This window comes from Emydura macquarii, unplaced genomic scaffold, assembly GCF_026122565.2.
Source record: "Emydura macquarii macquarii isolate MOO-44397 ecotype Brisbane River unplaced genomic scaffold, CSIRO-AGI_Emac_v2 contig_1424, whole genome shotgun sequence".
Classification (NCBI taxonomy): Eukaryota; Metazoa; Chordata; order Testudines; family Chelidae; genus Emydura; species Emydura macquarii.
The window spans coordinates 997,648-1,012,517 of record NW_027131561.1 but is presented as its reverse complement, the minus strand read 5'-3'; the positions used below and the strand labels follow the sequence as shown (position 1 = coordinate 1,012,517).

The following is a 14,870-nucleotide window of genomic DNA, read 5'->3' as shown; positions in this document are numbered from 1 at the left end:
TTTGGAATAGAGTGTTCTGCATTATAACCATGCAGCCCCCATGTGCATTTGGAGTAGCCATTGTATGTATGGTAGTGACAACCACGAAGTTGCTACACCATGCATTCAGTAATTGTTTTCCTTAATGTGGTGTCTAAAACATGCAAGTTTATCCTGTATTTTTGCATATACAACTAAAGTTAATAAAAAATTTTCAGTGTAGATGAAGGATATCAATGTGATGACTTCAGAAATATTAAGGCATCCATCCTGGAAATAAATCCACAATTATTCATATTATTAAAAATCCAGTTCACTTCAGGTGTGTTTGTAGTGCTTCAGTGTTTCCATTTTACATATGTTCTAACAAACAATGTTAGTGACAGGGATATAGGTTGACACAGGGAATTTTAAGCAAATATTAGCAAATATTCATGGAAAGCTAATTCTGAATTCATAGATGTGAGTATTTGCACTTGAAACAGTAATTATATAATGAAGGAACATAATTGTACTATGTAATCTACGTATGCAAGTAAAACCAAATAATGCAGCTCAAATTCTGAAGCTGGAATGTCAAATCCTTGCAAAAAATACTGCTCATAAGAAATCTATAGCCCACAAATATTTCACTGCTGCCTTATCACATGGTGTATATAAAGTTTCATATATGCTAAAATGTTCCCACGTTCACAGTTTAAATGGGATAAGAATAATATCCTTAGCCTTGTTTTTACCTCCCTGGTTCTGTGATTTAGCATTTCTGATTTTAATAACAGAAGTAGATCTGAGGGGTTGGGTGTGGATTTAAACTATCTCCTCCTCCTCCAAAAGTCTGGGAGTGCTTGGGTTTGGGCCCATAACTCAAGTTAATTTGCCATAATTAAAGTATGATGTGTGGGATGGCGTTAATTTGGGGCTCAAATGAGAGAGTTAAAATCTAATGCTCTTACCTGGGGGCCTCTATTCTCATTCATTTTACACCATCTTCAGTGCTCTGAAGAGCTTAGCCCTCCCTCATCACATACTGTACAAGCAGAAATATTTGAGTGAACTGTTGCCAATGGCTCAGAGCAAGGAAAGGGTATGTTTCAGATTATACTGCATGGTGTTGTTCTGATCTGATCTCCTTTCTAGCAGAGCCTGAGAAAGGCTTCAGGGGATTTAGACATCACTAGCAGTAGCACATGATCCATCAGTCGTGTGATTCTCAGCACTGAAGGCTAATGGGAAGGATGAAGTAAAAGCTAAATCTGTCTTGCAGAAGCAACAGCAAATTTTTCTGCTCCTCATCTTCAACCACCGATCAGACCTTCCATGGCTTCTCCTCGGCTAGAGACCTACTGCTGTCCCAACCGGGATACAGCCACTCAGCTGGTGCTGACTTTCCAGCCCGAGGTTTTCTGTGGTGTTTGCATTGGTAGTGCCTCAGTCAGTCTGCTGCTCAGCATCCTGCAGCTCCTCCCCAAACAGGGACAGAGCCCCTGGAAGAGACCAAAAACTTCCTCCTCCTCCACCATTCTTCTCTTCATCTCCGTTTGTGACATCCTTGGTGGCCTAGGTAAGGACCAGCCTGCTGTGCCTTGGCTTAGAGTAGACTCCCTCTGCTTTGAGGCAGTGTGGCTAAGTAGACTCATTTTATAACCTAAAGAGTCTGGGACGGAAGTGTGTTGCTTCTCTTTTGCTGGTGGATTTGAGTGAAGGGATGCGAGGAAATAATTGGTCTTGATGGAAAAGATATATTTTTTGAATGTTAGGTTTAAAAGTTCAAGATTAAAATCAACCATTCTTCAAAATCTGCACCTAAAACTAACAAAATCCAATCAGACAGATATTAGAAGTTTGTTTTCCCCCCCAAGGCTGATAGATCCAAAACTTAACTGTCCCTAAAGACTAACTAACATTCTTCTGATCCAGAAACACTCCAGAATAAAGGCTGTAGCATTATTAAAATGCCAGCTACTCCACTGGGCGAATCGCATGAGCAATAAATCCAAGAGTGCTGGTTTAGATTGTGACTATACACAGATTGTGCTGTCGATAGGGTATTGAAAACTATAAGAACCTTGCTCATCCAATACCCTCCCTGCTCATCAGGAGAGAGTAGGCTGAGGAAGTGAAAGAGTGAAGCAACATGCATGGACACGCATGTGTCAAAACTAAAGTGGTGTCTCATTCTAACCTGCCAGATGATGGAATGTACTGCCAAAGTATGAATGAACACTGATCTCGCCCTGTTCAGAGTTAAATGCAGAACATCCTCTTCATCCAGGCTTTGCTGCAATGATATTTATACTCCCACATTTTATTATTATGATGATATAATAATAATAATGATAATCTGAAGTCCTGTGGCTGGAAGGAAAGGAAAGATACCTATAGTATTGTTCTCTACTCTTGAGACGTGCTCAAATGAGACAGTAAAGAGCACCTATATAAGAATCTGGATGGACAGACAGAGCCCGAAAAGTGTCCCTTTAATTTGATGAGACCAAAAATGTGTGAAAAGGTTTGGATTTTTGTTTGTTTTGTTTTAATTATACTGACAAATCAGAACCAATTGTGCTGTATCATCTTTGTCTGAGAAAGCTTTATAATCTTTCCTGGGCAGGGCTCAATTCTCATTAAATGTTATATGAAGCATTATAGGTAGTGTTATCACTATAACAAGACCGGGCATTTTCACTTATGAAAGCTATAATGTCTTTTAAAGCCGTACTGGGAAGTATTATTTGTTTCATTTATTTGACAAGGAGGAAGAGACTTTTTTGCAAAAATGATAATAGATTAAAAATATAAAAATATCTTTAATACTAAAATGTAGAGTTAAAGAGAAATGAACTTAAGAACATCGATATATGCAAATGTAAAGTGAAAAGAAGTAAAAAGAAAATGCTTTGCTTATCAGATTACTATCATTTGATGTCAGCCTATGAGATGCTATCCAGTTCATTTTAGAGAAATGTGTGTCAGCGTTAATAAAATGAAGGGTTTTTTTTAATAGAATGAAACATTTTAGATCACAGCAACTAAATTTTGGGACACCATTAGCTGATAGATTATGGTGAAATTTAAATAATTGAGTTGTCTTGGGCTCAATTCATGCCTAGTCCTTGCTTTCTTCACATGAAAATGTAACTGTGCTAGTATGTAACTCAAAACATGTTAACACATTCAGAACATTAATGAATTTTTCCATTAGGTATAATCTTCAGATCAACAGTATGGATAGGCTTTCCAGACTTCATAGCAAATATCTCTGTGGTGAATGGAACGGATGTGTGGCCTTCTGTCTTCTGTGTGGGAAGTGCAGTAAGTAGAAAACTTCTGTCTATTTTTGATTTGCAAGGGACACTAATTTGGTAAAGGAAGCCTGAAGGACAAACCCTTTCTGATCTAAAGAAAATTGAACTACCATTCAGATGTATAAGTATAATGGATTTCTGCCTCTCCCCAAACCATACAAATCTTGCAGGGTACAAGTGAAAAACAAGAGAGAAATGTATGAATTGCTCAATAGGTACAAGTATTCACAGGCCCTGCTGTGCAACACCAGCTTAGGGTGGGAAGTGATAGCTATTTCCTGAAAGCTGAGGAGAAAATTTTCAAATGTGGGTGCTTAAAAGTTAGGTGCTTAAATCATATATAGGCATGTAAATGAATGGTTTGATTTTCAGAGGTGCTAAAATCCACAAGCCCCACTGAAGTTAATAAGGTAATTCAGGTGGATAGTGACTTAGGACAAAATCGAGCTCTGGCGTTTATATGAGACAAAAGCAAATGAGTCTAAACTGAGTGATGTACTTTGTAAATCTAAATGTTGCTAAATGTTCTACATAAAAATAAAATCTGATTCGGTTTCAAAAGCCGTTATATCATGGCATCGTACAGATGACAGCAACCAACTGCTACAAATCTGAATGATGGCAATTTCCCACATTAAGGTGTAGGTACCAGAGAGACAAAATGAATCACACTACAGCCTTTTTTAATCCCTCTCTATTTCTCACCACACACTTCTGAGTCTCGCCAGGTACCAGTGAAAAAACAGGAGAAAAATATTATTCTTTGTTCATTGTGTACAAGCTTGATTTTTTTCAAAGAGAACTCGCCAAGACAAAAATTTTGAAGCAGTAAAGTGCAATTCTGAAAACATCTTAATTTCACTTATGTTGTTAACATTGAGTGAATACTTTAAAAGAACTTTTCACCACTGATGCTATTTATTTTTTGTATTGATCTCAGCTTGTATGATAAAATATGACTGGCCAACGTCAGGGTTGGTTCAAGTAGATTTCACTTTCTGGCTCTTCTGCACTAGCAAAATACTGCAATATTTGGATTTGCAACAGTGCAGGAGAATGTTTACATTTCAGGAAACAAAATGACAAATAATTCTCTTCCCATTCCCCTCTCCCACCCCATTCTCATTAGAATTCATGAAACCACTTAAAGTCATGTAAAGTTTCTTTTTATCCTATTCTTGTTTAAAAAACAAAATGCCATACATTCTGGCCTTAAACAAAATAGTCAGGCTTTGATTCATCCCCTTGGGAGCCCCCCTTTACAAGCAGGGGGAGCTGTCTCCCATGTAGATACACCCTCAAGAAAGAACAGATTGTGTTTGCAATGCCCCCCTCCCAGAGTTTTCTACCAGGGATGGCGGTTCTACTTGGCAGCCAGCAGAGGCTACCCAGGGGATGAGGAGGACACGTCCATTTCCGGTTGACTTTCTTTTTTTTTTAAATAGATTCCAGGGCCAGAAGGGACCATGATAGAGCAAATCTTTTTAGAAGAAAATCCAATCTTGATTTAAAAATGACCAGTGATGGAAAATCTAACACAGTGGTTCCCAACCTGTGGCCCGGGGGCCAAAAGTGGTCCATGGGGACTTTCAAAGTGGCCCATGGCTCCCCTCCTGCTGGCTGCAGAAGGGAGCCACAGGCTAAAGACTCAGGCAGAGCACATTTCCACAGGGCTAAAAGACCAGTGCAGGCTCCCTGGTGCAGCCAAGGGGACGGGAGATCAGCCCTCCTCTCCCCCTGGCTGTAGCAAGGAGCACGGCAAAGCTCTCTGCTTTGGTCCCTAGGCACTGGGGTCCCTGCTGGACCCAGAGGGAGGCGAGCACTGATCTCCTGTCCCCCTGGCTGCAGAAGGGAGCCACTGCCTAGGGACCCAGGTGGAGCGCACAGAGCAGTTTCCCTGCTGCAGCCAGGGAGATGGGAGATCAGCAAGGAGGCAGTCCCCATCTGGCTGCAGTGGGGGAGACTGGTGGCCCTTCAGGGCTGTAAAAATGATATCTGTGGCCCTTGAGCCAAAAAGGTTGGGAACCACTGATCTAACACAACCCTTGGTAACTTTTGCCAATGGTTAATTATTCTCCTTGTTAAAAATGTATGCCTAATTTCCAGTTTGAACTTGTCTAGCTTCAGCTTCCAGCCAGAGGATGGTGTTATACCTTTCTTTGATAGACTGAAGAGTCCATTATCAAATATTTGTTCCACACATGGATACCTCTTACGTTCTCTTTTCTTAAGCTAAATAGATTGAGCTCATTGAGTCTATCACTATAAGGCAGGGCACTAAAGACACTATTCTGTTAATCGTTCTCATGGCTCTTCTCTGAACCCTCTCCAATTTATCAACATTCTTCCTAAATTGTGGACACCAGAACTGGACACAGTATTCTAGCAGTAGGCACACTAGTGCCAAATAGAGATTCCCCTGTTTATGCATCACACTGGGAGTCAACGTTCAGCGGGCTATCCACCTCCTCCCTCGATCTTTTTCAGAGTCACTGCTTCCCAGGATAGAGTCCCACATCCTATAAATATGACCTAAGTTCTTTGTTCCTAGATGTATACATTTACAATTAGCCGTATTAAAACACATATTGTATGTTTGCACCCATCTTACCAAACAATCCAGATCTCTCTGAATCAGTGACCTGTCACAGTCATTATTTACTACCACTCCCCAGTTTTGGTGTCATCTGGAAGCTTTATCAGTGATGATTATATATTTTCTTCCTGATCATTGATAAAGATATTAAATAGCATAGAGCCAAGAACAGATCACAGCGGTTGATGATTCCCCATTTTCTATTACATTTACATTCATTACATCCAATAGCTGGTTTTTAATCCATTTAATGTGTGACATGTTGCTTTAAATTGTTGTAGTTTTTTAATCAAAATGTTGTGCGGTACCAAGCCAAATGCCTTACAGAAGTCTAAGTTTATTACATCAACACTCTTACCTTTATCAACTAAATTTGCAATGTCATCAAAAAAGAAGATGAAGTTAGTTTGACAGGATCTATTTTCCATAAACCCATATTGATTTGCATTAATTATATTACCCTTCTTAAATTCTTTATTAATTGAGTCTGGTATCAGCTGCCCCATTATCTTGCCTGGGATTGATGTCAGACTGACAGGCCTGATTACTCAGGTCATTCCATAACATTATATAACATTATAACATTAGCTTTCTTCTTGACTACAGGAACTTCCCCACTGTTCCAAGACTTATTGAAAATAAACATTACAGGCTATTGAGCGTCTCAGCCAACTATTTTAAAACTCTTGGATGCTAGTTATCTGGGCCTGCTGATTTAAAAATATCTAACTTTACTAGCTGCTGTTCAACATCCTCCAGAGATATAAGTGAATGGAAAGAGTATTATGTGATATGACTACATTTTCCTTTTTCCCTGAATACATAACACAAATATGCTTTTCAGCATTATTATTGATAATTCTACCATTGACATTTAGTAATGGACCAATACCATTTTTATGATTCTTTTTGTTCCTAATATATTTTAAATATTTCTTCCTTGTGTGCTTAATTCTGCTGGCCATAGATTTCTTCTTGTGTCCCTTTGATTCCCTCATCAACTTTCTACAGTTCCTAACTTCTGATTTGTATTCATTATGATCAACTTCCCCTTTCTTCCAGTTATATATATATATATGGTATTTATTTATTATAGCTGCCTTCATTTTTTAGAAACCTAAAACAGGTTGTTTTTTCAACCAATATGGTCTTTTTCCTCAATTGTGGGACTGTGGCTTTTTGGCCATCTATAAGGTGTTCTTAAACAATTTCCAATTATTATTCATCTTTTTCTGATTAAATTCTTCCTCCCAGCTGATTTGGCTCATAATTGTTTTCAGCTTTGTGAAACTGGCCCTTCTAAAACACCAATCATAAATATAATTGATCTGGACTTTATTCTGCTTGCACTTAATAAATGTGACCAAGTCATCATGGCTTGAACCTAAGTTACCATTCATTTTTATTTCTGTGGTGAGTTCTTCTGTATCTGTCAAAACGAGGTCTAATATGGAATCCCCCTGTGTTGGATGCCACACTTCTTGCCATCTATAATATTTAGAAATCCCAAGGATGTTTTATTCTTAGCAGCATGGACCTCCAGCATAAGTCACTCAAATTGAATTCCCCCAGGATCATGCAGCTATTTGCCCCTACACATTATAGATAGGTGCATAAGGAGCCAGTCATTCTGTTCCCTAGTGTGATTTGGTGGTCTATAGCAGACACCTACTATTACCCCTTCTTCTGCTTATCTGTGAGGAGAGATGAAGCACAAATCTTTTTGAGGAAGCATTGACTAGTCCCATCTTCCCTAATGAAGAGGAGGAAGTCAGGACAGCCCTTGAGCAAAACAAGCCCACAGGTTCCTTTTAAATAGAATTTTTTTAATATTATTTTTCAAATGGACATTTTACGGAGAAAACAATGTAAAACTAAGCTCAAATTATACACTGAATTCTGTGAGTAAAGTGGATTCCAGTGATGAATGTATGAGAGCCTGCAGGTGTATTGATGACTTCAGTGGCTGGGCTAAGGATCAGCATCTCTTGGGAAAGGGAGTATTTCTCAGATTAGTTTTCCTTCTGGAGGAGGGAATACCAGGGATTTATTTTCAGAGCTGTAGCCATCACTGATGTTTGGCTTAATAGCAAGCAAACATGTTGGTTTCTACCTGATAAAGGGATGCTACTATGGACTCATGGCAAAGGATATTCAGATGAGAATGGAGCCAAACTGAAAGAGGGACTCAGAAGAACATTAAATTGAATAGTAAAAATGTTCCAGACAAATGAAAAAGAAAAGAAAAAAAGTATGCTGTAAAAGAATCAGCTCCTAGGGGAAAGAATTTTGGAATTTGTAAACACAGAGGAAAAGGTCAGACATTTTATGTACACTCATGAGAAACTGTCAAATACTGTGGAATGTATCTTGACCTAAACCTGTGCACAGCCCTTTGCTTCTGGTCATTACTGAAAAAAATCATTGGAATTAGAGTGTGGACAGTTCACTACCACCCTGCTCTCTTTTTTTTGTTTTGTTTCTCTTGGGAACAGAGGTTCTTAACTATACATAACAATTCCCTTTTACATTCAGTTCCCAGAATATGGAGGTGCAGTATAGCTATAACGATTAAGAGACACTGGTCCTTCTCTCCTGGCTCAGCTACAGGAGAGGCACTAATGTGCAAATGTAGCAATTTCAAACATTCTCACTCTAAATCTCTATGAATGTAGCCAAAGACGTTTTACTTTTGGCTGCACGTGTAAAATTCAGAGTTAAGGTTAGACAAGGTTAATCTCTCTTCTAGGCAGGAGTAAAGTAAGCTTACCAAAAGGGGCCAAATACTGCTCAACCTACTCATGTGACTAGACCAGTTGGCTTCTCTTGGACTACTTCTGTGATTATGAGCAAGGTTTAGCCTTTCTTGGATCTCTGTTGCAAAAACACACACATTTCTTTGAACATGCTTGAATGAGGCCTCATCAGGGCTAGAAGTAACAGAGAGTTTTACTTTTATTTTTTCCTGGTCACTTAAAGACTTTATCAGTGGCTGTGACACAATGGAATCTTTTCCTTCTGCAGATGTGGATCCAGCTCTTGTACACTGCTGGCTTTTGGTGGCTGTTTTGCTACGCAGTAGATTCCTACTTGGTGGTTAGAAGATCAGCTGGGCTAAGGTACCAAAGTGAAATTAACTAATTTTTTATTTTAACTAATTAAAGAGCTACAGCTTTATTTCCTACATTAGTTGCACATGTTTGTGTGCATGTATTTAGGCACATAGATGAAGTACGCACACACTTCTGATGTGCACATGCAAACCAGGTATTGGTATGGGTGCAGGGTGTGCTAGGTGCTTAAAGGGCCATGAATATGCTCCAGTATTGATTTGATTATGCAATTACATGCACCTAAACTTTGAAAATCTGGAGTGAAATCCTAGCTCCACTGAAGTCAATGGAAGAACTCCCATTGATTCCAATGGAGCCAAGATTTCACCCCAGACCCAAATCTACACCTTGAATTGAGCCATGTAGCAATAAAATATTGTTCTGGGGAGGGAGGGGGAGGGGAAAGGTATTGAAATGCATCTAGAATTTTTGCTTCAGGATTTGAGGTTTTTCTGTTTTATCTACTTTTCAAAGCTGTTGTTAGTGTCCTGTTGATGTTTTCATTTTTGTGGAACATTTTTTTTTCAGAAAAGTAAAATATAACCTTATCTATTATACATCTTCTACAGTGCCCATCACTGGAGTATCTAAACACTCTGGCAACCATAGAATCATAAAAATGTAGGGCTGGAAGGGACCTTGAGAAGTCCTTGAGTCCAACCCCCTGTGCTATGGCAGGACCAAGTCAACCTAGATCCTCCCTGAAGGTGTGTCCAACTTGTTTTTAAGCGCTCCAAAGGATGGAGACTCCAAGACTTCTCTTGGAAGCCTATTCCAGAGCTTAACGAACCTTATAGTTAGAAAATTTTCCCCTAATATCTAACCTAAATCTTCCTTGCTGCAGATTAAGCCCATTACTTCTTGTCTTACCTTCAGTAGACATGAAGATCAGTTGATCACCATCCTCTATATAACAACCTTTAACACATTGGGAGACTTATTAGGTTGCCCCTCAGTCTTCTTTTCTCACGACTAAACATGCCCAGTTTTTTCAACCTTTCCTTATAGGTCAGGTTTTCTAAACTTTTATCATTTTTCTTGTTCTTCTCTGGACTCTTTCCAATTTGTCCACATCCCTTCTAAATTGTGGTGTCCAGAATTGGACACAGTACTCAGCTCTGGCCTCACCATTGCCGAGTACAGCAGGACAATTACCTCCTGTGTTTTGTATGCAACACTCCTGTTAATACACCTCAGAATCATATTAGCCTTTTTTCTGCTGCTGACTTACATTGACAACTTATATTCAAATTATAACCCTGAGATTCTTTTCAGCAGAACTACTACCTAGCCACTTATTCCCCATTTTGTTGTTGTGCATTTTATTTTTTTCCTTCCTAAGTGAAGTATTTTGCACTTGTTTTTACTGAATTTAATCTTGTTGACTTCAGATCAATTTTCCAAATTGTCAGGGTCATTTTGAATTTTAAACATGCCTTCCAAAGTGCTTGCAACCCCTCCCAGCTTAGTGTCATCTGCAAATTTTATAAGCAGACTCTTTACTCCATTATCTAAGTCATTAAAGAAAATATTGAATAGTACCGAATGTAGGACTGACCCCTGAGAAACTCCACTAGATACACCCTCCCAATTTGACAGCAAACTATTAATAACTACTCTTTGAGTACAATGGCCATGCTGTTATGCTAGAGACAAAATATAAAGATTATCTATATTGGCTGCCAGTTTCTGGAGTTAGAAGAACAAAAAGACCTTCCATTTGCCAGAGCTGAGCACAGAGTTATGTGATATGATACTTAGACAATACTGAGCAATCGGATATTGGAAACATGGTTCAATTGGCAGATGTTATTATGCGTTTCTGCAAAACAAGGGAAAAAATCGCTGATTTAAACTAGAATTAGCCCTAGCCTGTACATGACAAACTTGAATTTTACTGGAATAGTGAAGCTTTGATGCCCAGGAATTAGGGTACTGTTAAGAAGTAACAAGCTAGACTATGTGATTTCTAGTGTATATTATGAAAATTCTTCACATATTTTACCCTAATTATTTCCATCATAGGTTATCTAAATTTCCTATGCCAGACCAGGCTCTGCTGTGCAATGACATTCATATTATTTCCTGTGGGCAGTGATTCAAGTGTTCATAGACATGTATACATAAGTCACAACATTCTAGCCTGAGGCAATATGGATCTGATTCTGCTCTCACCAAAATCAGTGGCAAAACTTTCAGGTCTGGATTCAAAGCCCACTCAAGTCAATAGAAAAGCTCCCATTGACTTCAGTAGGGTTTGGATCAGGCTCCTGTGGATGCAGATGGGAGCAGAATGTGATCATAACTGTTAAAGTTTGTGATTTCCCAATTCCCAAAAAGGCTGACGTTTTATCTGACTGTTCATACTGTTTGGGGATCTCCTCTTTCTTCTCCTTGTAGTTTTTCCCACCCTCCCCATGGGTCACAGGAAGGGAGGGAACCTGAGAGACAACTAGAGGCTTGTGTGGGCAAGAGACACGGCTCTATTGACAGGGAGAGACAGAGGCAGGGCCCCCTTACTTCAACCTGAACAATTGTTTTGACTTAGTCCAACTTTTATTCTTCCCAGCCTGCTTTACCTTTTCCTAGTTCCTGTGCTGCCAGTGGGGTGTTGTACCATTCTCCTTGATATATGTACAATCCTTTTGACTGGGGACTCTATTCTTATGTTGCAGTGTGAAATTCTAAAGCATTTCTAAATGCACATGATGAGTGGCGTTAACAGCTTCTTTTCCATTTAATGTTCTTCCAGTACTATTGTGCTGTACCACATGATGACATGGGGACTGGCAATCCTGCTGTGTGTGGAGGGAATTGTCATGCTCTACTACCCTTCCATTGCTAGGTAAGCAAGACTTTAATACAAAAAATTGAGCTTTGTGATTACCTGCATGTCTCTGTCAGCTTTGAAGATGGATAGGAAGGCAAATATTTACCCCAACTATAAAAGTGTAAATCCAAAATAATTATATTGGAGTCAATGAAGTTACTCCGGATTTACAGTAAGGAATATAAGAGCAGATTTGGCCCTGAGTGAATTAAAAATGTCATATCCTGCTACTCGCACATCCTATCCTCTGTCCATCCTACTCCTCTACTCATGACTCCCCACTTTAGCATCAGGCTAACCTCCAATGCCTGAAACAGCCTCCCTCTTCTTCTGTGACACCTCCCTCTTTTAAATTCCTCCTCAAAATTCACTTTTCCTTCAATCACTAATTATGCACCAGCACCATCTACTCCTACTTTGGTTCCCAACCACTGAAAAACAAACCACAACATCCCAAAGATGTTCTTATACTTGTTGTGTATGGTTTGATTGATCACTGAAATAACTTAACTTTGCTAAGTACCAAGTGAAACAATTTATACACATAACTCAGAATCAATGGGCTTGTAAACATTGCAGATGGGAGGTGTGATGTCCAGTGCAGGTAGACAGACATAAGCTAGCATGCTAAAAATAGCAGTGTAGACATTGTAGCATGGGCACACATCCATGCTGCTATTTTTAGCATGCTCTCTCAAACAGAGCTAGCACAAATTTGTCCACCGTGTGGAAAAAAATCACACCTCCCAGCTGCAGCGTAGATGTACCTAATATGACCCTGTAGTTATCTACTTGGATATTTGCTAGGACTAGAGGTAAACATGCCACATAAAACAGGTGCTTACCTGCCCCATAACCCATCCCTGACATGCACGTAGGGCATTAAGGCTTGCATGGGCTCCTAAAGAGGAAGAAGATCATGCCAAAGAAATCACTTGAGCTGGCCAGAGCCAATGTGTCAGAACGTTTCTGGATCTGTTTATTTTGTTCCATATTTTGAACTAAATGAGATATGAGTAGAATAGCCAAGACTATAAGACGTGAAGGATTAATCTTTTAATGATCTCTTCTCAGTTGTGAAAATGGCCTGCAGCATGCAATTCCACATTACATCACTACCTATGCCCCACTTCTGCTAGTTTTGGTGGCCAATCCAATCATCTTTAGGAGGACAGTAACAGCAGGTAAGTTCCTAAATGCCAACATTAATTAGTATATGTGATTTTAAAAAAAACAATAGTAATGTAAAAGCCATGCCTGTATATCCTGTTCTGTGAGAGAGTCCCTTATGAACAAAGCCACGCACAGATGCAGCTAGTCAGGGGGAAAAAATAAACCAGTATTTTTTAGCAGAACAGGCTCTGTCTACATGGGGGATTTGCCCCAGGTACGGACACTGGTGGCCAGCAACATTATCAATGTAGCTGCGCTGGTACAAACCACTATGGTAGATGGACAAAACTGCTTTGCCTTTCCTTGAAATCTAGCAAAACTAGCTGTCGCTACTAGGCAGGCTAAACTCTCTACTAGGGGTTCAAACTGGTGCAGCTATAGTTTGCCACTGAGAGTTGAATCAGGGTTATTCTCCAGTGCTGAAAAGGTCTAAGTCACTGAGATATTGTAATGAAATGCAAACTCCATTGGCTTCTCTGCAGCCCTCTCATTAAGTGCACATGGAGTCAGATATTAGTTTTACATGTGTGGTCACACATGACTGGGGTTTAGTTACTCAGGACTTTGATGTTGGGAACAAAGGCCTGAAATCGGGCTTGTACTCAACTTTGTCAGGGCCCTGATGACCATACCTAACTTTCTTTTACATGTATTGAAGAGAGGAGTCTGAAATAGAGCCTGGGAGTCAAACAATCCCAGACTTGATATTTAATACTATATCCACCCAATGCTAAGAGTATTACATAATACACAAACTTGTATTAAAATTTATACATAATAAAACATATAAAGACTCGTCAACCCCCTCTCCCACAAGCCCATTTCAAATGCACACTCTGTCCCATCATCCCTTCCATCCCTCAGCCCCACTTCAAAGAAAAAGGTGGAAGAACAGATGGGCTTTTTATTAATTAATAATTATTATTTGTATTTTGATATACCCTAGAGGCTCCAGTCAGAACCAAGACCTCATTGTGCTAGGCACTCCACATCCACACAACAAAAAGTCTGTCCTGTCATATCAGGAGTCTGGTGAACCAAGGCAGGAAGTGAGTTTCAGAGGCAAACGCCCTCGCTAAGAACGCACTCCATTTAGACAAGGAGGGGCCTCTCAGCTTTTTACTAGATCATAGCTGCCACGGTACTATATGAGAAAAGGAGTCTCTCTCAGACAGCAAAAACCTAAATGACTTACAGCTTTATAAGGTCAAAAATTCTTTAAACTTCTCCCAGAAATCTGCTGGTAGTCCGAGCAGAGCACAGATGTAAATTGCTGTCTGCATGAAACACTGTTTAACATGTTGGCAGCCAAGTTCTGGACTAGCTGCTATTTCTGTATGGTTTGAAGGTATAGCCATTTCTTGAATGCATTGAAATAATCTAATTTAGAAATGAAAACAGGTGGATAATAAGCAAATAAAAGGACACAAACTTCTTTCCAAGCACAGATGACTGACTTGGCAATTGCAGCAACCTGGGCATCCAGAAGCAGCTACATGTTGTTCAAGATGATGCAGTACATTATCCATAGCCAATGAAGAAGGCTATTCTAATGTTGCCTTGGTACCCATAGTTCTATCGGCATACATGCCACACTTCTCCATCTTCTCTTCAGTGAATAAGGGTTGCTTCTGCCTGCACCTTGGGATTCCCTGCTGTAAAGTGAACAAATATTGATTACTAGAACAGCCATACACTTTCAGTCTGCGCATTTCATATTAATCAAAAGCAACAAACAAGAAAAAACAATACTAAAGTCTTCATGAGAGAGCACAAAGCGTGCCGGCATCCCCTATGACTGTCTGTACTGCACACACCATAGCTGCCCACCTCTGCAGATGGAGTCGTGGGTGACTTAAAGGTGCAGAACTCAG

General features: G+C 39.6%; 1 protein-coding gene across 1 annotated transcript in view; it reads left to right on the top strand.

The window, feature by feature from the left end:
- Positions 1 to 1,296: 1,296 nt before the first annotated feature.
- GPR143 (G protein-coupled receptor 143) overlaps positions 1,297 to 14,870 on the top strand; it is a 31,157-nt gene continuing 17,583 nt past the window's right edge. The window contains exons 1-5 of the mRNA XM_067553023.1: positions 1,297 to 1,540; positions 3,182 to 3,291; positions 8,905 to 8,999; positions 11,746 to 11,838; positions 12,898 to 13,007. Of these exons, the coding sequence (XP_067409124.1) occupies positions 1,297 to 1,540; positions 3,182 to 3,291; positions 8,905 to 8,999; positions 11,746 to 11,838; positions 12,898 to 13,007 (652 nt within the window). The remainder of the gene's footprint in view (positions 1,541 to 3,181; positions 3,292 to 8,904; positions 9,000 to 11,745; positions 11,839 to 12,897; positions 13,008 to 14,870) is intronic.